The 23,472-nt window shown below is 44.7% G+C and overlaps 1 protein-coding gene across 1 annotated transcript in view; it reads left to right on the top strand.

The window, feature by feature from the left end:
* The window catches only part of DIS3L2 (DIS3 like 3'-5' exoribonuclease 2), a 349,252-nt gene that overhangs the window by 205,603 nt on the left and 120,177 nt on the right, over positions 1 to 23,472 (top strand). Inside the window, exon 10 of the mRNA XM_032857493.1 lies at positions 10,309 to 10,388. Coding sequence (XP_032713384.1) covers positions 10,309 to 10,388 — 80 coding nt within the window. The remainder of the gene's footprint in view (positions 1 to 10,308; positions 10,389 to 23,472) is intronic.

Below are 23,472 nucleotides of genomic sequence, written 5' to 3' on the forward strand. Positions count from 1 at the left end.
GCATATGAAGTTACTTTCTGATAGAGCTCTCTAAGTTGAATGGCTGGCCTAAGGGGGCAATGAACTTTACTACCCACCCCTATTCCCAATATTCTAGATGTGAGTTGATCTGTCCGATTGACTCAGGAGTCATTTGGGGGATTAAATTTTGACTAGGGTGACTTCCAAAGAACTTCCAATTGTGATGATTCTATGATTCTAGTCTCTGGACTGATATGAAGTAATTTCCAGGATTTATTGTTAAGTGAAAAAAAGCAAGTTGCAGAAGAGTTTGTAGTATTTGACTGTTTCTGTAAGAAGGAAGAGAGGGAAAAAGCGTATCAGGGCACCTAGGTGGCTCAGTAGGTTAAGAGTCTGTCTATGGTTCAGGTCATGATCCTGGGGTCCTTGGATGGGAGTCTGCTTCTCCCTATCCCTCTGCCCCTCCCCCCTGCTTGTGCCCTCTCTCGTGCTCTCTCTCAAATAAATAAATGAAAAATCTTTAATTAAAAAAAAAAGAAAAAGAATATCAAAAAGAAAAGCTGGAACACAGGATACACCAGAATGTGATGAAAATAGTTATCTCTAGGCGATAGGCAGGAACAAGGTAGGAAGGTAGAGATGTCAGTAAGACTTTTGTGAGTACACTTGAACTTTGAACTATTTAAATGTTTTAAATGTAAATTGATAAAATGAAATCAAGTCTTAAAGGAAGTAAAAGCAAAATCTCTAAAATTGACATAAAACAAAAATAAGTGGTCTCAAAGTTTATCAAATGCATAGCATCACCACATACAGAAAAAAGAATTAATTCCAATAATTTCAGCACTCCAACTGTATACTCTTAGTGACCATATTCTAAGGATCAAAGTCCAAAGAAATCTTAATAGGTTCTTTGTTGCTAGTGTATTGGAATTATAATTCTGAAACGGTTTAGAATATTGAGGCTTTTGGGCGCCAAGGTTCTCACTGGGAGAATGAAGATAGGAGAAGATGAGAAGAACTCTGTGATATTAGGTATCAGTTGATCATAGTGCCAATATGAACTCATGATTTTTAAAAAGTATGTTCGGTTGAACTACCACAATTGCCAATTTTTAGGCCACAGATAGTCCAAAATCCGCAATTTCTATGATTTAACTCTGTATTTTCTAATTGTCCTACTAAAAGGGCCTAGAAGCCATGATACTTCAGTAATAATGAGCACAGCAATCTAGTGCCCTATATTGGTTTTTAAATATCATTCATTCCTGGCCAGAAGGAATCAGGGCTCCATAGGGAGGTGGGTGATTATTAGTCTGGGGTAGGTAATATGTAAGGTGAGCCTAAAACATTTCCTATGCAAAAAAGCATAGAAGGGCTCAAGGATTTATTAGGGAAGGTACACCACAAGGACACAGGAGATCACTTGAAAGAGCTCCCACCAGCCTAATTTGCTTCAATTTGAGTATCAGAAAGAATAGTAATGGTAAAATAGATTATAATACATTGAATCAAAAATAAAAATCAGTGAATATGGGGGTGCCTGGGCAGCTCGGTTGGTTAAATGTTTGACTCTTGGTTTTGGTTCAGATCCTGGAGCTTGAGACAGGCATCAGGCTCTATACTGGGTATGGAGTCTGCTTAAGATTCTCTCTCTCCCTCTCCTTTTGCTCTCCCTACCTCCCACCCCACTCTCTCCCTCTCTTAAAAAAAAAAAAAATCAGTGAATCTATAATGATATTCAAAATAAAACAAACATTGGGAACATAGCATGAAAAGCTCTTGACAGAAGAGAGCCCGCTAGTAAATGTATTTATTATAGGAGCTGAAAAGCACCATTTTATAACTTGTAGAGTTATAGCAATTCAGGCAAAAATCCCCAGTGGATGCTAAAATCATTGCTCGAAGGTTTCTTTGAGAACAAGATATTCACATTATCTGAAAGTTCTATTCTACCGATGAAATTATTCCACAGAAAAAACTGGGTATCAGCACTTTAACCGAGTAATCAAATGCCATAGCCTGACAGTTTGTGCCTTCTGAAGAAAGGCAGTATGAGTACACACTGCCACCTGTGAAGTATTCAACCTAGAATGTTCACTCTGAATCTAGTTGAGACTTAAAACCTAACTTTCTATTTGGGAAATTCAGAGAAGATGAACTTTACCACATTTGATTTCCTTCTGCCCCTTCCTTTCTTCTACTTTCCATGAGGAAACAAGCTGATAAATCCAGAACGTAAGACATCCTACAAGGCATCTGGCCTGGACTCTTCAAAAAGCAATGTTACATTGAAAAGAAAGAAAGGATGGACAGTTTCACATCAAACAGACGAAAGAGACATAACTACCAAATACTATGTGTAAATCTTGATTAGATCCTAGATCAGCCGGGAAGCAAAGAGCTAAAGAAACTTTTGGGGGACAGTTGAAGACATTTGAATATGATCTGTAAGTCAATTATAGGGGATTATTAGTCTTCTTGTCTATGGTAACAATATTATGGTTCTGTAGAAGAAGGCCCTTAGAGTTAGAAAATGCATGCTAAAGTATGGAGGAGTAAAATATGATCTCTGCAACATAAGTTTAAACAGTTCAGATGTGAAAAAAAGATCTAGATATATGTAGGGGAAGGGTTAGAGAAAGAAAGATAAAGCAAATATGGGCAAAGTGTTGACATTTGATGAATCTTGGTGAGAAGTTTATGGATGTTTATCCTACAGGGTTCTTTCAACTTCCCTAAAAGTTTAAACAAAATGAAAATTGAGGGGAAGAAAATTTTAGCATGTTCTTTGAGTTGAAACCATGGCTTTCCCTGGCTCCCTTAGTTCCGGCCTGCCTTGTCCCGTAACCTCCGCTCCAGAGTGTTGATTGTTGAAGTACAAAAAATGGCAAAGAATGAGAGGTTCAGTGAGTGAGGGAATGTAATGGGGAAGACCATTTCAGTTGATTCTGATTCAGTCTCATCCTATCTTTGTCCTTTAGAAAGTAACCTAATGACTACGTTCACTTGGTCTAGAATTTTGCTGACACTTGAGGTCAGCCTTCTGTGGGCCCTAGGTTAAAAACCTGGGGTCCCGTACAAAACAGCCTCCCCAGGGCAGCACTCTGTTTCTTCAGCTCGCTCTCTGGTCTCAGACGGGTCACTTCATTACTCATAGGGGAGAGAGGGACAGACGGACCAAGGTCTCTTTCTGCTTTAAATAGACCTTAGTCTTTTTCTGTTCTGAAAAATCTGGGATTTGTGTCAGACTTTGTAGCATCTGTTGTGGCGGGAGGGCTGAGTGAAAGAGCATTAACATTTCCACAGCTGCCATCAGGAAAAATAAAGGTCCAGCCCTGCCACACCATAGGGGGCGGCCATCAGTTTGGACAATACTCTCAGCTCCCTTTGCCTCAGAAAAGTCAAATAGAAATGGAAGCTCAGATGAATTCAGCATTTGACTTGTCGACTGGACTGTCCAGCGCCCATCCAGCTGGGCTCTCTACGTGGTAGCCCATGGATGAGTGCTCTGGCTATTAGCTTTTTTTCCTGCTATAGTTTATATAACATTTTCTGGTTTCTGTGTAGACTCGTCTCATCAAGGAAAGTGTTTGTGTAAAGATAAATATTCTTTAACCTCTTAAGGTTATTTCTTAAAAATTTTCCATCCCTTTTCACCCATTCACCAGCACTGACCCAGATCCTTCACAGCAGAATTGCTTGCTATCAAGGAGACATAAACTGAGAGTCACGGACAGAGAAGAGGAGGGCCTCTTGAAATTTTGTTAGTCTGGAGATGGGCCCTGAACCACAGTTTGTAAAACACTGTTTTATGAGAAAAGAAGATGAGATGAAGACAGAAAAGGACACCCTTGGGAAAAATAACACTGTGGTGTGACCACAGGCTTGCACGCCAGGAGGTCATGAGTTCTAATCCTAAATGTATTTCCCAAGATGCCGCAGCAGAGTTGAATGGAAAAGTGCTAACGAGACCTTCTGGTCGTTTGCTCCTTCGCTTATCATGTGTGCCTTCAGCGTGCTGGAGGAGACACAGAGCCAGACCTTGAGGCGTGTGCAGCCCTGTCACAGGGAGAAGATCTGTCCCTCAGTCCCCACCAGCATGCTGGTGACAATGACCAGCACCACCGCAGAGGGGCAGGCTGCAGACATGGGTGGGACAGCAGACCAGAAGCGCTCTCCACCGGGTGGAACCACAGAATGTTCCCTGGAAAAAAGGTAGCTTCGTGTAGCTAGTCTTTTCAAAGCTAGGTCGGTCCCAGACATTGGAGATGGGCTGAGTGAACATCTGCATGTCAGGAACAGCAGAGTGTTTCAGAGACCAGAGGGCACAGAGGAAAGTTCAGCACAAAAGACTCATGTTGGGACTGTGCAGACCAGCTGGAAAAATACAGGTTGGGGCCATGTCATGAAAGGTTCTGAATTCTAAACTGAATTTCTATTTTACTCAGTAAGGAGTGGATAAAGGTTTTTGACCAGACACATGCTTTAAGGTGATTAACCTGGCAGTACTTGTGACCTTAGGGAGAGCAATTTCATCCTTTTTTTTTTTTTTTTTTTTTAAGTAGGCTCCACGCCCAGTATGGAGCCCAACGCAGGGCTCGAACTCAGGATCATGACACTAAGACCTGGGCTAAGATCAGGAGTCGGAAGCCTAATCGACTGAGCCACCAGGCGCCCCACAGGGAGAGCAGTTTCTATGACCGGGGTAAGGGCTGAGGCCAGACTCCAGCGAGGTGAAGGAGATGAAGAGGTCACGTAGTGACAAAGTGGTGAGGCAGTGTTTCCATGGAGACCAGCCAGCCGCCTCCAGAAGAGCTGGTGCCTTGAGGAGGGAGAGGACGCAGGGTCAGAGGAAGAGTGTGTGAGTGACAGAGGAACAGAAATTCTTTCTATGGTTTGATTTCCTGGGATTCTTGGCAAGGTCTTAAGGGATTAGAGAAAGCTTTCACTTACTTTTCTTGTCTTCTTTTCCTGGACACATGGCTTTGAGGAGGACAATCTTAGAAGCTTTCTGTCCCTTTAAAAAGTTCTACTAAGCCCTTCAGTCATGTGCCTTCAGAAATTTGGGTTACATAACGTTGCGCTGAATTGGAATTCTGCAGCCTCATGAACTGGAGTCTTGTTCTTTCCCTCCCCCACCTGGCACTTGATTTCCTGTGGGTCAGGGTTAGCTTCTTTCTAACCATTGTTGCAGAACTCTTTAAATATTTGTCTCACAGGTTCTAAACGCTGGCAGGCCACGCTGCTCCCTGCAGGTTGTGAGACCAAAGCCTTCCAGAAAAGGAGCCAGTAAAAGCCCCAGCATGTTACCAGAGTGTAACAGCTGCACAGTGCGCCACCCCCGTGGGGCTAGGTTCCCAAGTGCAGAGGCCAGCAGCTCCCGGCTGCCGTGGCCACGCCAGGAGCCCACATGCACCACATCGTGGCCGCTTCGTAACTGTGGCGATGACCACAGACTAAATCACTGGCTCTCAGCGCTGAGGACTGGGGTTTGTCAGGGTCACTCGCTGTTCCCTTGCTTCTCCCAATTTTCCATAGTGAGCGAGCGAGTTTGGAGGGCTCGGCTACAGTACAAATACTTGTTGGGAGCTCTCCAAGTTTCACTCTGTCTAGAAGTTAGTTCTTTTAGTAGCCCATACTGAAGGTCTTCTTTTCATCCAGTGTCCCCTTCAACGTGATTCTGAAATGTTGTGACCCCTTAATCTGTGCACGTACATGCTTATACTGTACTGTTTAAAAAAAAAAAAAGTTTAAGGGAGCTAGCAGGCATACATATAATGCAGTTAATTTTTTAAAATTAGGATACAAGGCAAAAGGAGTATGTAAGTGGGATAATTAGTCACAACCAGGATAAAGGTGAATTCACAGAGTACAAATGACAAACAAGATTCTTTTGAGGCGGGTCGCAGTAGTTTTCTGAGTTCCTAGAAGCCAAAGCAAAGAGGGACTCATAAAAGATACAAACAAACCATTAACTCAAGAGGGTAGGAGTGGGTCCTTGCCCTGAATAAACTTCCCCCAGAAGCCCTCATAAAAGGGGCCCCGAGAGAGTGGATGAAACAGAGCCCTCATCGGCTTACCCGCAGTGGACAGCCTGGCCGTTCTCTTGGCTTCTTGCCATGACCCCTGGGGCAGGCTTGATGGCAAGGCTCCATCTGGGATAAGGACTCTGCTGGAGGCCTGTGCAGAATCTGGTTCATCAGTTCTCAAAGGGCGGTCTCCTGCGGAACCTGTTGCATCTGGGAGATGCTCTACCACCAAGGAAAACAAACAAACAAACAAACAAAAAAAGAGGACTAAAAAGCCTAGATCCAATAGGTATGGCAAGACTTGCACAGCAGCAGCACACTGAAGGCTCTAAAAGTCCCTCAATTAAGAAATTGACTCAGCATTTCCCAAACTGATTTAATCATCAGACCTTTAAGAAAAAAACAAAAACAAAAACAAAAAACAAAACTTGGTTCACTGGGGATCGTTGATCTAAAATGGGTCAGGAAACTTTCTGTTAAGGGCCAGATAGATAACGTTAAGTAGACAGTCTCTGTCATAACTACTCAGCTCAGCTCTGCCATTGTATCCAAAAAGCATGGCTATATGTTCATTTATGGATACTGAAATTCAAATTTCATATGATTTTCCCATGTCACGAAACATATTTTTCTTTTGTTTTTTTCCCAACCATTAAGAAATGCAAAACCATTTTTATCCCACAGGTCATTCAAAAACAGGTGGCAGGCCCTTTTTGGTCTGTGGCTATAGTTTGCTGACACGTGATCAAAGATAATATTTGGATGGTATCTTTCTAGCAAGCCTTCCTGGTTGCTGTTCCTCAGAGTTGTTTTAATTTTGACTTTCATGTTTCTGGTTTAAGAGCAGATTTAAAAAAAAAAAAGTAGTAGAGAGCTGGTTTGAGTGTTCAGGCTAGTCGAAGATTTTTCTCCAAACAGTGAGTCCTCTTAAAGAAATTGAGAAATTAAAACCAAAGCCCTGAAATTTTACTCTGTCATGTAAGTCTGCACCAGTTGGGCGCTGTAATGTTTTAGTGGGCATCATTTATTCATTCACTGAAATAAAAATCAGAGCACCCAGAGACATTTAATTTTAAGAAAACATAACTTCCTTCTCAGCAATCTAAGTAAACCAGTCAGCTGTGGCCCCCACCAAGCTAACAGTGTTCTTTTTGATTTTTAACTAAAGGGACATTCTTTCAGCTTCTTATGATGTCACTAAGGAAGGAGGATCAAAACATTCCCTCCTCTAAATCTGACATTTTACTTTCAGTTTAACAAGTATTTATTGAGTACTCAGTGTACATATAAAGCATTTTGCCAGCTTTTGTGGGGGCTACAAAAAGAAACAAGCAGTCAGTTCCTTCCCTGCCTTGTGAACCAAGTTCAAGATCCTCATCAATTCAGAGCCCATTGCTTTGGTGTTAGGATTGATTTCACTTCCCTGTCCCTTCCTGTCAGCGTGCGTGCATTCATTCAGCAAACACTTGGGAATTGCCAACACAGCCTTCAGGGAGCTTCTTTCCAGGGGACATCTGGTGTTTCTCTTTTCATCTGGCACTGTGCCATAATTACATCTTCTTTTATATGGTGGAACAGAAATTATTTCTTTATATCCCAAGACTTCCACACTGGTATTCCCCCTACTGTGAACACCTCTTCTTCAACTGTTTAGTGAGAAGATTGGATGTCCTGAGAAGCCATTCTCCCTAGGACTGCGCTCTAAATGCTCTTGTGTCCTTCACCTTGAAAGTCGCACCCAACTTTCCTCACCCTCTTCTCTTCATATACCAGTGAGTTTATAGTTCTACGCCGCTCATCATTTTAAAGCTAGTGACTGTATTCTACAGTACGAGTCTACAAGGTTGCTTCATGTCTTTATAAGCAATATTATGTATGTGGTGGACAATTACTTTTGTTTGGGGGAGATTATCTACAATGCTAATTTTTTCCATTTATGAAAATAAGTTATAGTGAAATTTTTGAAAAAATATGGAAAAGCATAAAGGAAAATGTTAGTAATTCCAGCACCTATTCATCAACTCTATTAATAATGAACACATACTTTTTTACTTTCCTTGATTCAAAAATCTTTTTTTTTTAAAGATTTATTTATTTGACAGAGAGAGAGAGATCATAGGAAGGCAGAGAGGCAGGCAGAGAGAGAGGGGGAAGCAGGCTCCCCGCTGAGCAGAGAGCCCGATGTGGGGCTCGATCCCAGGACTCTGAGACCATGACCTGAGCTGAAGGCAGAGGCTTCACCCGCTGAGCCACCCAGGCGCCCCTTGATTCAAAAATCTTATTTAAAATTTTTTTATTTTTAGCGGCACCCAGGTGGCTCCATCGGTTAAGTATCTCCTGGTTTCAGCTCAGGTCATGATCTTGGGGTCGAGATCGAGCCCCACGTCAGGCTCCACACTCAGTGTAGAGTCTGTTTGGGATTCTCTCCCTCTCCCTCCACCTCCCTTCCTCTCTGCCCCTCTCCCTGCTTGCACACACATTCTCTCAAATAAATAAAATCTTTTTTTAAAAAAGTCTTTAAGTTAATAAACAATAAAGTTGACCTTTACTTGTTGTACAGTTACATGAATTTTAAGACACCTATAGACTCATGTAACCACCATAATAGTCAAGATACAGGAAAGCTATGGTCTCCCAGACCAGGTGCCCTCAGCCCCTGGCAACCACGGATCTGTGGTCATATAGTTCTGTCTTTTTGAAAATGTCGTAGAAATGGAATTATATACATCATGTAAGCTCATGAGAATGGTGTTTTTAACTTAGCATAGTAACTGAGATTCCAAGTTGTTACATGTAGGAGCAATTTGTTCTTGTTGCTAATTACCTTTCCCTTGTGTAGAGGTATGCAGTTTGCTTCTCTGTATATTCATTTACCATTTAAGAATCTAGCTCTCTTTTTACCGTTTTGACATTTCTCAAATCCTGAGATACATTAAAATCAATGTATATATTTACTATGGTAGGGGTTTTTGTTTCCCTAAAAAGCTATTGTCGAATTGATGGGGCATCTTAGAAACGGCACTGTCCTAGAATCAAGCTACTGCAGGGGTGAGCTGATCGCCGTAAGATGTCAGAGTGGGCTGCTGAGAGTTATTAGGCAGAAGGGAACAGAGCCAGCTTGGCAGCCTCTGAGGGCTTTGGGGACACTTTAAGCGGAGGAGCAACCCAAGGAAAGAAGTTTGTACAAAGCAAGCCAGTCTGATTGTTGGGAAGCAGGCTGCTTCCTGTCAGCGTTGAGGCATCCAAGGAGACCGGGGTGTGACAGCAGTGTCACTGCTCGTACTAGAGGATGTGGAGGGAGAACTTGGGAAGAGTCCAGTGGCAGCAGAGGGCACCAAGTAGTGAGTCTGGGAGCAGAGGGCACCAGCTAGTGAGCCTAGAGGGCACCAGCTAGTGAGGCAGGGGGTGGGGAGACCTGTGGACAGACTGCCCAAATCATGACCTGAGCTGAAACCAGGAGATACTTAACCGATGGAGCCACCTGGGTGCCGCTAAATTAATAGAGTATTTATGTGGGTGGACGGGTGGCTGGAAGCCCTACAGCAGAACGAGAATGTCCCAGCACTTCACAGATTAAGAGGGAGATATGCACAGAGGTACCATGTGACGATTAGTGGGGAGAGGGCATACTGATTCCATGAGCTTGGGTAAAGTATACAATCAGTCCATAGAAACAACCTGATTGGGTACCTTTCTAAGCATAGTCGTATTACGGCTAACTGTATGGCCCCACGTTGTTGTTTTGTTTTGCTTTGTTTTTTTGGTAAAACTTATTCTTGGGTCCTATCCCCTTTGTCACAACAAGTCAGGTGACTTATTCTTTGGCCAACCCTCATTTCAGCGAGATAGGAGAAGGAGCAGTGAGACATCCTCACATAGATCCTTGAAGGACAGGTTCCCATTAGCCACTGAGGACAAGGGAGGCAGAAGCAAGAACTGACCTTCGGAGAGTAATTTACCAAAGGCACTTGCTCCTCATGTTGGAAAACTCATTCTGGGAAGCCTCATGTGTGGAAGCCCCCTCACTCTATCCACTCACACTTCCTCTTGCTCAGGCTTAAGGAGAAGTAGGTGCCTATTCACAGGAAGCGGAAGACCCTCGGAGACACGATGGAGACGGGAGCTTCCTGAATTTGTCTCTCCTGTCTCACAGTTGACTAAAGATCTCCTTCTCAGAGAGCCATGACAGAAGCTACTCTTCCCTTTGCCTGCCATTTGCACATTTGCAAAGTAACCATTCTCTAAAACTCTAGTGCAATGGGTTGAAGACTCTGGTGTTTGTGGCATTGCTAATCCTATCTTCAATCCTTCCTAGGAAAGACTGTATCTTCACCATTGACCCATCAACTGCCCGTGACCTCGATGATGCCCTCTCCTGCAAGCCACTTGCTGATGGTAGGCTGGAAAATTCTATACCTTTCTGGGTAGAGGGCCGTCTGCATGCCTTTCTGGTCAGCCTGGCCGGCCGCATACTCCCCAAACAATATAATGTGTAGGGTTGGGTTTGCTTTGTTCCTGGGCCTGCGCTGTGTGGGACTTAAAGATTGTGTTCCTGTGGTGACTCTGATGAGGGTGAGAATAAGAAAGGTCCTCTCACTGGGACTCTTCGGGCCTCAGCTGCTGCAGCAATGAAAGCAGAAGAGCTACTTCCAGGCCTTGGCTCTTTAGGAAGTTGGAGTTGGGTGTCATGTGTTCAAGAAGAAAGCCCTTAACCTCTGCTTCGGAGAAGCATTGGGTTCTTTACCTGCATTTACCAATAGATTAGGATGATTTGGGGGTACTCTCCAAAGGCATACTCAGCAGTGGGTCCACCTTCCTGCTGAATGCCCTCTGCACCTGCGCTGGAAAAGCCGGCCCTGCCCCTGCAGGTCTTCATGTGTCCAGCAAATTATGAAAGGCAGCTGGTAGGGGCTCTTTAAACATTCTTTGGGAATGGACCTAAACAGGGAAGAGTATGGGATTTAAAAACTATGGTGGGGCAGGGGGAGGGAAAGTGTGTGGGATGTGAGAAAAGCAAACCCTAGCAATCCCTGTTCTAATGCCCCTCCCATGTGGTGCTTCTCGGCTTTTGCTATTTCGTGCCCCTCTCTAGGATGGCGTCTAGGGGACTGCCTTGGCTTCAGTTGTTCTGGATATGGCTTCACCACTGCCATGGGCCTGACGGCCGGCTACCCTTGGAGTTTCAGTCTGTGGCAAAGTCTTCTAAGACATTGCAGAGGTGTTCATGTATTTCATTGATGTACAATTCCACATAGGTTCCCTGTGTGATCTCTTCTCTACTGGAGCAGGCAATGAAGATTAGCAGGTAGGAGGCTGAGGGACAGAACACATCACTGCCAGAAAATGCTTTCATCTTCTAGTGGGAGCCCTCCTTGAAACTGTAGGCAAGGTTGCTCAGTAGTTTCAACAAAGAAAATTGAAAGAAACATAACACATAAAGGCAGAAAAGTTCCCCTAGAAATTTTGGAGCAATTGCAGATTTTCAAAATCCAGAGTGTGAGCAGCCTTCTTAAAAAAGCAAATGCTGGGCTGGTTTCTCATCTTCTGAGGAATATTTGCTAAATGCAAAAGCTTGAACATGTCGCTCTCTGTGCAGTCCACTCCCCCGATCTCCAGTCTGAAAAGTGCTCCCAGGCAGGAAGACAGGTGACAATGAACCTCACTTCCTGTATTTCCCTTTTCTCCAGGTTCATGGCCCTGCTCCGTTTGGAGTCTAATGCTTGAAAACAGTTGTTTCATTTATTGTGTCCACTTTTATAGTTGTTAGTGGCCGAAGGCAAGGTCTAACACCTGTCACTCCATCTCAGCTGGCCTGGGTGGTGTTCTCACGGGCGCCCAGAGAGCAGGCGCGTGTCCTACCCCACTCACTCTATGCACTACACACTACATCTCCTGTCTAGGGTGACAGATTCCCAGCAGAGGTTTCTGGGAGGGAAGCGGTAAAAGGGCAGGGAAAGTAGATGGGGGACAAATGGTACCTGTTTGTAAATGTCCAGCCAAAGGATGTTCTGTGCCAGAAAATTGAAAACCAGTTGTTTTCAATCTCTTATTCAAGGAGAGCAGTCAAAGAAACTAATCTAGCAGTACGAGATGAATGAGAGGAAGTAGAGGCAGAGAAGCATTGGAATCGTTCAGGAAAGTAGGCAGTAACTGGACTAGAGGTTGTGATGGCACGGGGTAGGCGGGGAAGGCAGATGTGACAGAGGTGTAATGACAGAAGAATCAGTGGAAATGGATGTTGAGGTTGAGGGAAAGCAGTCTTCACACTACCCAAGACAGAGCAAAAGTTTCAACCTGGATGATGGGGAGATGGAATTTACAAGTGAGAAGCCAGGGCGGCAAGAGGATGAGCTGGTTTGGGAGAGACGGTGTCTGTATGGAGTTGACCATCTGATGGTGCATATTTATCTAAGCTGTCACCTCTCCCTTTCAGAGGTGGGGGCGGGGAGTCACATAAGCTAAATGCATGTAGTCCATAGAACCACATACACAGGGAGCCCTGGAGATCAGTAGACAATGCACCAAAATGCAAACAGCGATTTTATTAGAATGATGGGATCTTAAGTGATTTTTCTCTTTTCTCTGGTTTCCATATGCTTCTAATGTGGTACTATAGTTTCATAATGGAAAAAAAAAAGTTTTGTAATTAAAAAAAAAAAAAAAAAGAGTGATGAGGTGCCAGAAATCACAGGCTGCTCAGTAGCGTCCTGCACCAGGTGATCCCATGCCTTCCGTCCGCTCCGTGGTTCCTGCGTTCCAGAGGAGTCGTTAGCATCAGTCATCTGGCAGAGCAGCAGAAGAAGGGCATGGAGAAGGAGGCAGGGAAGAATCTGAAAAGGCCACAGTGGGTCAGTCAAGCAGTTTTACGGTGGCACTTCTACAGTTGGCCTTTGTGACAAGGGCTGCTGCCAAAGCTCTTTATCCAGGGGGATGAAAAGTGAAAGTCCATTCCAGTTTGGATTGGGGTGAAGTTGGCTGAGTTCTGGTTCCATTAGTTAGCAGTGCATGTCAGTTTTTGCTTAGAGGAAAAAATGTTTAACGTTTCAAGAAGCAAATAATGTTTTCTCGGCCTATTTACCTCATCGATAATCATTTTTATTTAAAGAAAATATATAGAGGTCAGACTTCCCTTTGGACGTACTGAAATCATCTGAATGACTGTTCTGTGCAAATGAGACCCTCAAACAGATGTAACTTTTCTAGTCCTCACTGTCCCATTCTGTAGAGTTCAGATGTATCCTTGGGACTCATGATCAGTGTCTCCTGTAGGTGTGACACTTAGACGACCATACAGCCTGCAGATCTGCTCTGTGGAAAGGCAGGGACACCTGTTCCCTGGAATGTCAGGATTATGTCAGTTGGCTGAGGAGGGGGTGCCCCCTCCCCTTGAGGAATCTCAGCTCTGGAAGGGGTTCTACCAGTCATCTAGCCTGCCAAGTCCCTGCCACCCTGAGCTTAAAACTACATTGGAGTAAAATGTTCCCATGGGCATGACCCAGCCCGCTGACTTGAACATGGAGCAATCCACTTTTGCTCAAGAAAATACTGAATAATGCAAGTGTACAAGAGTGGTGTTACAAAGATAACCCAGAATCTCAAGGTGGCGAGTCACACACTCCTGTGTCTTATTACTCTAACAGATCACTTGCAGCACACCTCAGAGCTGACCTCACCACTCAGGCGTGGAGGGCTACGGTCGTCACATCACCCTCTGGTTTTTAAATTACCTCCACAGCGTCCACTTATTGACTCTCCAGACTGCATTTTAACTCTCTACCTTATGGGCAGCCCATTCAGCCTGAAGATGGCATAACCGTTAGGAAACCCCTCCCTGTTGTGGTCTGAAATGCTGCTGTCTTGCTGCAGTTTTCCTTCCCTTGGTCCCGCGTATGCCTGTTGGGGGCCCCAGAACAAGGCTTGTCTCTCACATGAGCACGCCTGAGGGACTGCATGACAGCTGTCACCTTTGCGTCACCACCCCTCCGCTGAGCATCCTGTATGTTCTTCCATGAGCTGTAGCCTGTTGCCCATGTCGTGCAGTCACTTCTGCCCTTATGAGGTCTGAGGTACATGGCAACCTGTATCCAGACTTCTCCATGGCATCAGGGCCTCCTTACTGGGCTGACCCAAGTCCAGAGTAATAGGAACCCATTCTCTTCAATTAGACAAGGCTCACTGCTTTGCTTCAGTCTCAAGGAGAGATTGTTAGACAGGACCTCTACTCAGCTTAGCCAATCCAGGCCCCTTCCAGATTCTACAGGGAATTCATGTTCCCCGCCTCTCTCCTGGCTGTTTTCTCTAATGTTTTATTCTCTCGTGAGTGCTCTGCCTTTGAATGTGGCAGCATTATCTTAGCCAGGCCTTAGAAATGAAGGATTTTGACCCTGGGGAGATGAGGGAATGAGTAATGACTACTAATGGGTTTGGGGGTTCTTTTGGGGGTGATGAAAATGTTCTGGAATTTGATAGTTGATAGGTGCACGGCGTTGTGAATATACTAGAAACTACTGGGGGGAAATGAGTGAATGAATGAATGAATGAATGAACGAACAAACCCATTCCTCCTTGAGGCTTTCTGGGGACTTGACACCTTAACCACACCTCAGCAGAAGTCCATAGGGAATGCCTGAGCGGGATACCCATAGTCACATCCGTCTCGCCTGTCTCTCTGCGTGCTGCTTTCATCTCTGAACCCTGAAATCCCCACGCAAGGAGCACACCCCCTCTCTATTCAGCCACCTGCTCCTATTTCCTGTCCCCACAGAGTGCAGCCATCTGACTCAAAGAAAGCAGGAGCCATCCTACCGGACTGACGCATTGTAAGAAAATCGTCAGATGAACAGCCATCATCCCGTCTGAGGGACCTCTGGAATGCAGGTTACCTGGTTTGCTCTGGGGGCACCAGTCTTCCTGCCTGATTTGCCTCTGTTGCCTTCCTGGTTGCATGGCTTTCCCTTCCTGAAGGAGGAGGGACTAGGAGCTCTGTCCCGGCAAGGAAATAGGAATGAGAGATCTGGAGCAAAGCCTATTAGAATGTCACAGAATTCCTAAACTGTGTAATTTCCCCCACGTAGCTGTATTTGTCACCTCCTAAGAGTTTCTCGTCATAACTAATGCCTTTGGAGGCGGTGCGGAAGTAGGAGCTGGAGAGACTGTGCCCCTGTGTTCTAGGTGTTGACCAGAGAATCTGTCCAATGAAATGGGTGCTAGGGGAGTTTTCGACAGGATGTTTCTGCATCTGCCTCTGGGAAGGAAAAGAGAGCATGGAAGTCCTGGAGCTTGTGCATGAACATTCGGGCAAATCCCAGCAAGCAGGCCAGAACCCCCCCTGGGCTCTCTTCTACCTCTGGATGGATCTCCCTGCACCAGTCACTCTCCCCGGCGCTTGACATTTCCCCTCGGTCTGGCCTCTTCCTCTCCGTGTGCAAACTTCAGTCTCCTCCATCCTACAGAAGCTTCCTCAGCTCTGCTCCGCTGAGGAACTTCCACCCTCCTGTGTCCATGAGGATGGACACTCTTTCCCCTCGAAAGAGTGGCCTGAACCTGCTGCTGCTTCTGTCTCTCTTCCCATTTGTTCCTTTTCCCCTTTGCAGCATGGCTTCGGCAAGTTCAACAAACAGGTCGTCCCTGACCTCGGTTCACTCAATATCTGTAGCACTTGGCTCTTTGCTCTTCCTTCTTGAAACTCTTTCTTCCTTGGGCTCAGAGGGCCCTACTTGCTCTTGGTTCTCGTTTTTGGACTTCTTTTCTCCAGGTGCTTTCTTTAACCCTGCTTTCTCTGCCTCTCTCTCCACGGGGGCCTGCAGGGCGTTCACGCCAGTCCCCCTCGTCACACGCTCATCAGCCGTGGCACCCGTGTTCCCTCTGCCCGCAGCCCTCTTTCCCAGGAGAGCCCCGTGGCTGACTCGAGATTTGCCTGGTGGTGTTTTCGGTAAGGCTCTGCCTCCCCTTTCTGCCTCTCATCACCCCCACCCCCACCTTCTCTCCCCCTGACCTGCTTGACCTCTTTCCTCACCACTCATCACCCACTGTTGGTTGATCTACTCCTCTTGTTTCTATCTGGCTGCCCGCCATTCACTGGCACAGATGCCCAGGCCGGAGTAGGTGCTCAGTGAATCTTTGCTGGTGTTTATAGGCACTCAAGAGGGGAGGGGTCTTCTAGGAAGACAAAGCCCCAGGGTGACAGAAGCATGGTGTTTGAAAGGGAACTACACAGAGCTGGGAATACCGGGAGTGTGAGGTTCAAGTGGGGTAGTAATTGTAGATAAAGCCGGGACGAGACTGTGAACTCCTTGGTGGGTACCACTGGCAAGTTGAGATTTTATGGAGAAGGCAGCATTTTGACTGGGAGAACAAAAGCATCTGTTCCTTCAAGAACTAGGATCGAGGACTGTGTTCTGTGCCCTGTGCTAGATATACGGTAGCAGGAAACATTTATACTTCCTGTCCTCTCCAGGTTAATATCAAGTGAAATCAAATAAGTACATGTGGGAATGACCTATAGTTTAAATGCAGGACCTGGGTGGGTCCCACATTTAAGATGGACAATAGCATTTTAACCTAGACTTGAAAATAAACAGGGGCGAGCGAGATGAAGAATGGAAGGAAGAACATTTCAGGCTAAGGAAGTGGAGTGTATGGAGACCCTGAGGCACAAGGGCTTTGGTACTGAAAGGAACCAAAATTCCATGTGGCTGAAACTTGGTGGGGTGGGAGGAGCTGGTGAGATTGTCGGCTTGCAGGCTCCGGCGAGGAGTTACAGCCTGAGTGCAGCGGTAAGCAAAGAGTCTGAAGCAGGAGAGAGTCAGGATCCAACTTGCAGGTTGGAGAGATCACTCTGGCAGCCACAAGCAGGCTGGATTAGAGCAGTGGCATTGAAATGGTCTAGGTAAGAGGTGGCAAGCGCCCAACCACGGCAGAGGCTTAGGAGCCAGAACTGGAGGGAGGCATCAGCCAGGAAAGGAAATCAGGGCAGGACTTGGTGTCTGGGCAGCTGCGGGAGCCTCTTAACTGGTCTCCTGTGTCTGCCCTTTTCTTCCCGCATATTGAGGTCAAGGCGGTCCTTACAGCATGCCTACCCCCTCAGGCCATTGCCCTGCTTCACTTCTGCCAAGGTTCTCATGTCACACCGAGGATAAAAATCCAGGTTATACTGTGACCCACCGCTAACTCTGCCTCTCTAACATTGCTCCCCACAGCCCCTCTCTCACTAACTCCGTTGCAGCCACACAGCCCTCCTGCTGTCCGCGAGACATGCCAGGCTGCTCCTGCCTCAGCATTTCTGCATTTCCCCTTTCTTCTGTCCAGATCCCTCTTCTCTAGGTCCCTCCTGGCTCTCAGGTTCTGCTCAGATGTCAGCTCACGGGGGGAGCTGACCACCCCCCTGTCCCCACAGTCTTCCCTAAGCCTCTGCCACCTTGATTTTCTTTAAGGCGCTTCTGTGGGTCTTCCCCACTGGATGGAAATCCTTTATCGGAGCAAGGACATCATTTCGTTCATATGGAACGCTCAGTGCCCTGAGCACCGGGTGTTACCTGGTTGGCACACATGCAAATTTTTGTTGAGTGAGTGAATGAGTAAGTTAATAAACTTGATACTGGAAGAAGAAAAGAATCTAGAATGTCATCTAAGTATCTGGCTTGGGCACTGGGTGGAACGTAATGCCCTTCAATAAGTAATATTGAGGAGAGGGATGCCTGGGTGGCTCAGGTGGTTAAGCGTCTACCTTTGGTTCAGGTCATGATCTCAGAGTCCTGGGTTCAAGCCCTGCGTCAGGCTCCCTGCAGAGTGGAGAGCCTGCTTCTCCCTCTCCCTCTGCTGCTCCCCCTGCTTGTTATCTCTCTGTCAAATAAATAAATAAAATATTTTTTTTTTTAAAGAAAGAAAGAAAGAAATTTTGAGGAGAGCTGATTCTGGAGGGAAAGATAGTGAGTTCAGCTCAGCTTAAGGTTAAGTCTGTACTCCTTGGGAGATACCCAGCTAGAAATACCAAGGGGACAAGGAACAGGAGTTGGGCTGGAGATGGAATCTGGGAGCCTTCGGTGCTTGGGCCTGGGAGAGGAGGCCCTGGAGAAGTCAGACAGAAGGGAAGACCCGCTGAGCCCTGGGAGGAAGGCCCAACAGGATACCACCCCCACGAGTCTGCGGAGATTGGTGTCTAAACAGAGAATGGGGAGGAGGCAGGCAGAGAAGGCTGAATGGCAGAGAGTCATAAAGGATGCAGGAAAGCCATGTCGAGGAGAACTAAGTCTTTGGGCTTGGCAAGTGGGATATCATTGGTGACCTTGGTGAAACTACTGTCTATGGCTTCTAGGAGGGGAAGCCGGGCTGCAGGGGGTGGGGAAGAATTGGGTGGAAACCAGGAATGGAGATTGCATTCTCTGGGAGGCTTGGCCGGGAGAGGTACCAGAGGTAGGAAGGGCAAGGTCACAGGAGGCTTGTTCTTTATTTTTAAGAAAGAAGGATTTTAACATGTTTCTGTATTAGGAGATAAGAGACTTTGGAGAAGGAGAAATTGAAAATATAGGAAAGAGAGAAGTTCGGTTGTTTTCTAAGGCCTTGAGGAAGAAGGTAGGAGTGAGTCAGCCTGTAAGTATAGAGTGAGGCTGACTCGGAGGGTGAACGCCTCTTCTTTGAGACCAAGAGGACAGACCAGGTGCTGCAGCTGAGTGTTCACACCTGATAAGGTCCGTTTTAACTGGGAGAGGAAGTGGCACCCCTGCTGAGGGCCAAGGGGGCAGGAATGGGGTTTGGAGGGGTTCTGGGGGAAACAGAGAAAAGGGAAGGGGAGGAAGCTGACCAGAATCCCATCACACAGAATGTTATGGAACTCTCTTCAGGTATGCTCAGTTGGAATACTACCAAGTCTGGTAATAATTCTTCAGTAATCCTCAGCCTCCTGGGTGCAGAGAAGTTGCAGTGATCCAGATTTGGGGGTTTGCTGGGAGGGAGAGCGTGACAGGCACCAGGACAAGGCTGCTGGGACCTTGCTTCCCCTCCAAACCTGTTCCTTCTCTGACCCTTCCTTCCTTTTATAAAGGCATCACCTAGTCAACCAAAGTTTCTTTTTTTTTTTTTTTTAAGATTTTTATTTATTTATTTGACAGAGAGAGATCACAAGTAGGCAGAAAGGCAGGCGGGGGTGGGGGGGGAATAGGCTCCCTGCTGAGCAGAGAGCCCGATGTGGGGCTCTATCCCAGGACCCTGGGACCATGACCTGAGCCGAAAGCAGAGGCTTTAACCCACTGAGCCACCCAGGCGCCCCCAAAGTTTCTTTTTTTAAGGAATCCTGGAATCACATTTGATTCCTCTTCTTCTCAATGCTGTTGTCATAGCCTTTCTAATAATTTTTTCCCTCCTCCCTGTCTCCCCTTCACCTTGCTACCCAGTTATCTTTTCTGTTACAGACACACAGAACCAGATCAGATTGCTTTTCTGCTTGAAAATCTCTTTGTATCTATAGATACAGTCCTTACTATTTTTGGTAGAGCTTAGTTATCAAAGTTCTTCAAGATTGACCCCCAGTGCTTCCCTTCCCACCTTCCCCACCTCCCAGCACACACACACACACACACACACACACACACACACACACACACATCCCTGGTGGTGACTGGCCACTCCAGGCTCTGCCTAACCACTGCACTGTACCCTGCCTCTGAGCCTGTACTTGACCTTTGCCCTCTACTTAGCATGCCTGGCCTCCCTGTCTACTTCCGTGTCATACTTCAAGAGCAAAATAAAACCTCTGCGGAGCTTTACTTTCTTCCTGGCAGAATGAATATTCCTTTCTTCATGTCTTTCTTGCATTTCTTCATGTCTTTAATGCAGCCATAAACATCAGTGTTTCCGGATTTAATTCCCCTTTCTTCTTCGTTCCTAAGGGCCGGACATTCCTCGGCTATCTCATCATCCGGAGTGTCATGCATGAGTCCCTGTATTTGGTCTAGTCAGTCTAACCAGGCAACCTGTTGTATATTTTCCGTGTTTCTTTTAATGTTTTTTGCCTTGCCCTTTTTATTTTCAGCACACATCTACCCAGGTTTGTGGGTTGCCTGGAGGCTGATACACTGACATATAAGCCAACTCCACGTGCTCTCCTGAAACAAGTCTGTTTGTTTGGAATTAGTTGTCCCTTTCCCCCATCACAGTCAGGTCCTTCAGTCTGTCTCCTCGCGTCTCAGTAGGACTGTGAGATCACTGACTTGCATGTCATGTGACATGTCTGTGACATTCGTTCCTCCAGCTCTGTCAGGTGGCGTATTTGAGGTTCACTTCCCCATTTTCTCCGGCCTGAATCTCTTGCATGGCTCACACTGCTCCCTCATTTCATACCTACAGGCTTCCACAGCAACTTGTTTCCTGGTGTTATTTTACCCTTTTTCTCGTCTCTCTCCTATCTGCAGCCTTGCCATTTCCAAAGTCAATGAGTGCTAATTTCCTGCTAAAATTAACTTCTGGAAGTAACCTTAAGATGATAGTAAATGGGCAAACAAACAGAAAAAAGTTTGTGATACAAAAAGCCAGATTTTTTTTTCTTTAATTCTATTGGTGAATAGGCTTACTAGTTAAGAAAAGGCCTTTTACCAACCAGGTACATCTGCACTGGCAGTACATCCATCCGTCAGTCTGGAGAACTAGGAAGCTGGTATGAGTTAGGTCTTAATGGTATGTTGAGACATTGGAAATAAGTTTTGTTTTTTTTTTTAATTCCACTCTCTTGGGAATGTTTGGAGGTTCCATTGGTATATGGAGATAACACTAAGATAATACCCTAACATAAGAATCAGGTGACATTTTGAGAATGAAAATCAACTTTAAATGATTTTGATCTACAGAATTTCCTTTGACCTGGAGACCTGTGAAACATCAGATAAAATCTGCTATCTTAATTTGTGTAATACTGAAACAGAACATATGGCAGTGATTTCAATCTGTTTAGGATCACAGGTGCCTTTGGGCACCTCATGATAGCAATAGACTCTCTTTTCAGAAAAATGTATACACACGTATATATACAATATTTGCAGATCCCATTTTTAGTAATATTGGAGAATGGATAGCCTGAAAAACTCTTCTTCACTAAAACTCTTTAAAATGATGCATCTTTTTAAAATGTATGGCTAAGCTGGCCAGAGTGTATGACAAGTCCCTAGAAGCCAGGAGTAAAACAAGAGCAGATGATCAAAGAAAGATTTATGTGACAAAGTAACTAATATAATGGTATTTTCTGATGCCTTCTTGCCCAGACAGTTATCTCATGACCTGAATTAACACTGTCTACAAGGTCCATAAATTTCTAAGCCAGGTGCTTAACGTGGCTCTAGGTGAACAATGTTTCCAGAAGCCAGGCAGAACCATAAGCATATGAGTTCTGGAGGAATTAACCCTAAACCAAAACCTTAAATATTTGCCAGAGATGTAGTTTTAGTAAACACATGCCTTAAAAAAAAAGTCCTGAAACATGCAAGGGTGTAGCTAAGGCAGTACTTAGAGGAATAGTTATAGCTTTAAGTGCTTATATTAGACAAGGAGAGCCTGGGTGGCTCAGTCGGTTAAGCATCTGAATCTCGATTTCAGCTCAGGTCATGATCTCAGGATCATGAGATTGAGCCCTGAGACAGGCTCCACAGTCAGTGGGGAGTCTGCTTGAGGTTCTCCCTTTCCCTTTCCCCCTCTCAACCCCCTGCATGTGTACTCTCTCTCTCTCTCAGATAACAAATAAATCTTAAGGGGGGAAAAAAAAGAAATGGAGAGACTATAAAGATACTAGCTTCACAAATGTTTAGAGATAAGGGGAAGTGTATGTGATCATACACTGTGGGTACATGTTCTGAATGAAAAATGAGAATTACCTGCATAATTCTAACAATAGTAGCCCCCCTCTGCTCCTCTAAGAAATACATAGAACAAATAAACAGACTGTACTCTGCCTTTCATGCATGTCATAGTGATAAACATAATTCATTTGCTTGTATAGGAAAAGTTCTTATTTCTACTTTTGGCCCTGCCACAGTGGAAATCTTAACAGACACAAAATATCAAACATGGCTATTAGATCTTATTTTCATTTTCTAGTATTAGAGTGCTATTAATTGTCAAGCCAAAGGTCTTTTTCCAAAAACCATTAATATTTGAAAAAAATTGGGGCATCTTAGGATTTAACTTTGGAACAGAATTTAAAACATAAAAACATATACATTTTAATATTCAGTTTCTGTGTTATTTTATGTTTTTTATCATATATACTATATTTATAGTGTTCATGTTCCATAAACATTTTGAGTCTCTTTTAAATAATAGGGGAAATACAGTAAATAACTTCCAAACTAGTAGAGACAGGCAAATGGGCTGAGAAAAACAAAAACACTTCAATCTAAAAGAGGATTTGACAAGAGAAAAAAATAGAAGTAAGACAAATAAGCCACATGAGGGGCACTTGGGTGCTCAGTCAGTTAAGCATCTGCCTTTGGCTCAGGTCATGATCCCAAGGTCCTGGGATGGAGTCCCACCTTGGGTTCCCTGCTCAGCGGGGAGTCTGGTTCTCCCTCTCCCTCTGCCCATCCCCCCAGTTGTGCTTTTCTCTCTCACTTGCTGTCTCTCAAATAAATAAGTAACATCTTTAAAAATAAATAAATAAATAAATAAGTACATATGAAGAAGCCAAATTAATAAGCACATCAAATTTCCCTCTATAGTTAAAAAGCAAAGACTGTTAGACTAGAGATATAAGCACAGAGACACAAAGATTAATGTAAAAAGGTGAGAAAAGCTATGCCAGTCATGTGCTAAACAAAAGAGAGCTAGTGTATTTTTTGTTAATGTTTGGTAAATCAATTTTAAGATTTTAAGAATATTTTACTAATTTTTTACTAATATTTTACTAAATTTTAAGAATATATTACTAAATGTAAAGAGAGTCACTAAATGATACTTAGAAGAGTCACTTCATTGGGAAAATATGTCTGGATATATATTACTAAATAATATAGCTTCAAAATATATAAAATAGGGGTGCCTGGGTAGCTAAGTGGGTTAAGCCTCTGCTTTCAGCTCAGGTCATGATCTCAGGGTCCTGGGATCGAGCCCTGTGTCGGGCTCTCTCCTCAGCAGGGAGCCTGCTTCCCCTTCTCTCTCTGCCTGCCTCCCTGCCTACTTGTGATCTCTCTCTTTGTCAAATAAATAAATAAAATCTTAAATATATATATATAAAATAATAGTTGACAAAAAAAACAAGAAGAAATTGATAAATTCATCTTCATGGTGGGTTAATTCAGTACGCTTTTCCCAGGAAATGTTGGTTCAAACAGAGCAGAAATTCATTAAAACTGCAGAAAATGTGAATAGCCCAGTTAACTGCTAGCTCTCATAACCATACGTAGAATACTGTACTCACAAATGAAGATTACACTTTGTTCTCAAGCACACAGAAAACATTTTAAAAAATGGCTTTGTGTTAAGCAATTAAGCATGTTTTATT

Source organism: Lontra canadensis, unplaced genomic scaffold (assembly GCF_010015895.1).
Source record: "Lontra canadensis isolate GAN:19392208 unplaced genomic scaffold, GSC_riverotter_1.0 scaffold13, whole genome shotgun sequence".
NCBI classification, from domain to species: domain Eukaryota; kingdom Metazoa; phylum Chordata; class Mammalia; order Carnivora; family Mustelidae; genus Lontra; species Lontra canadensis.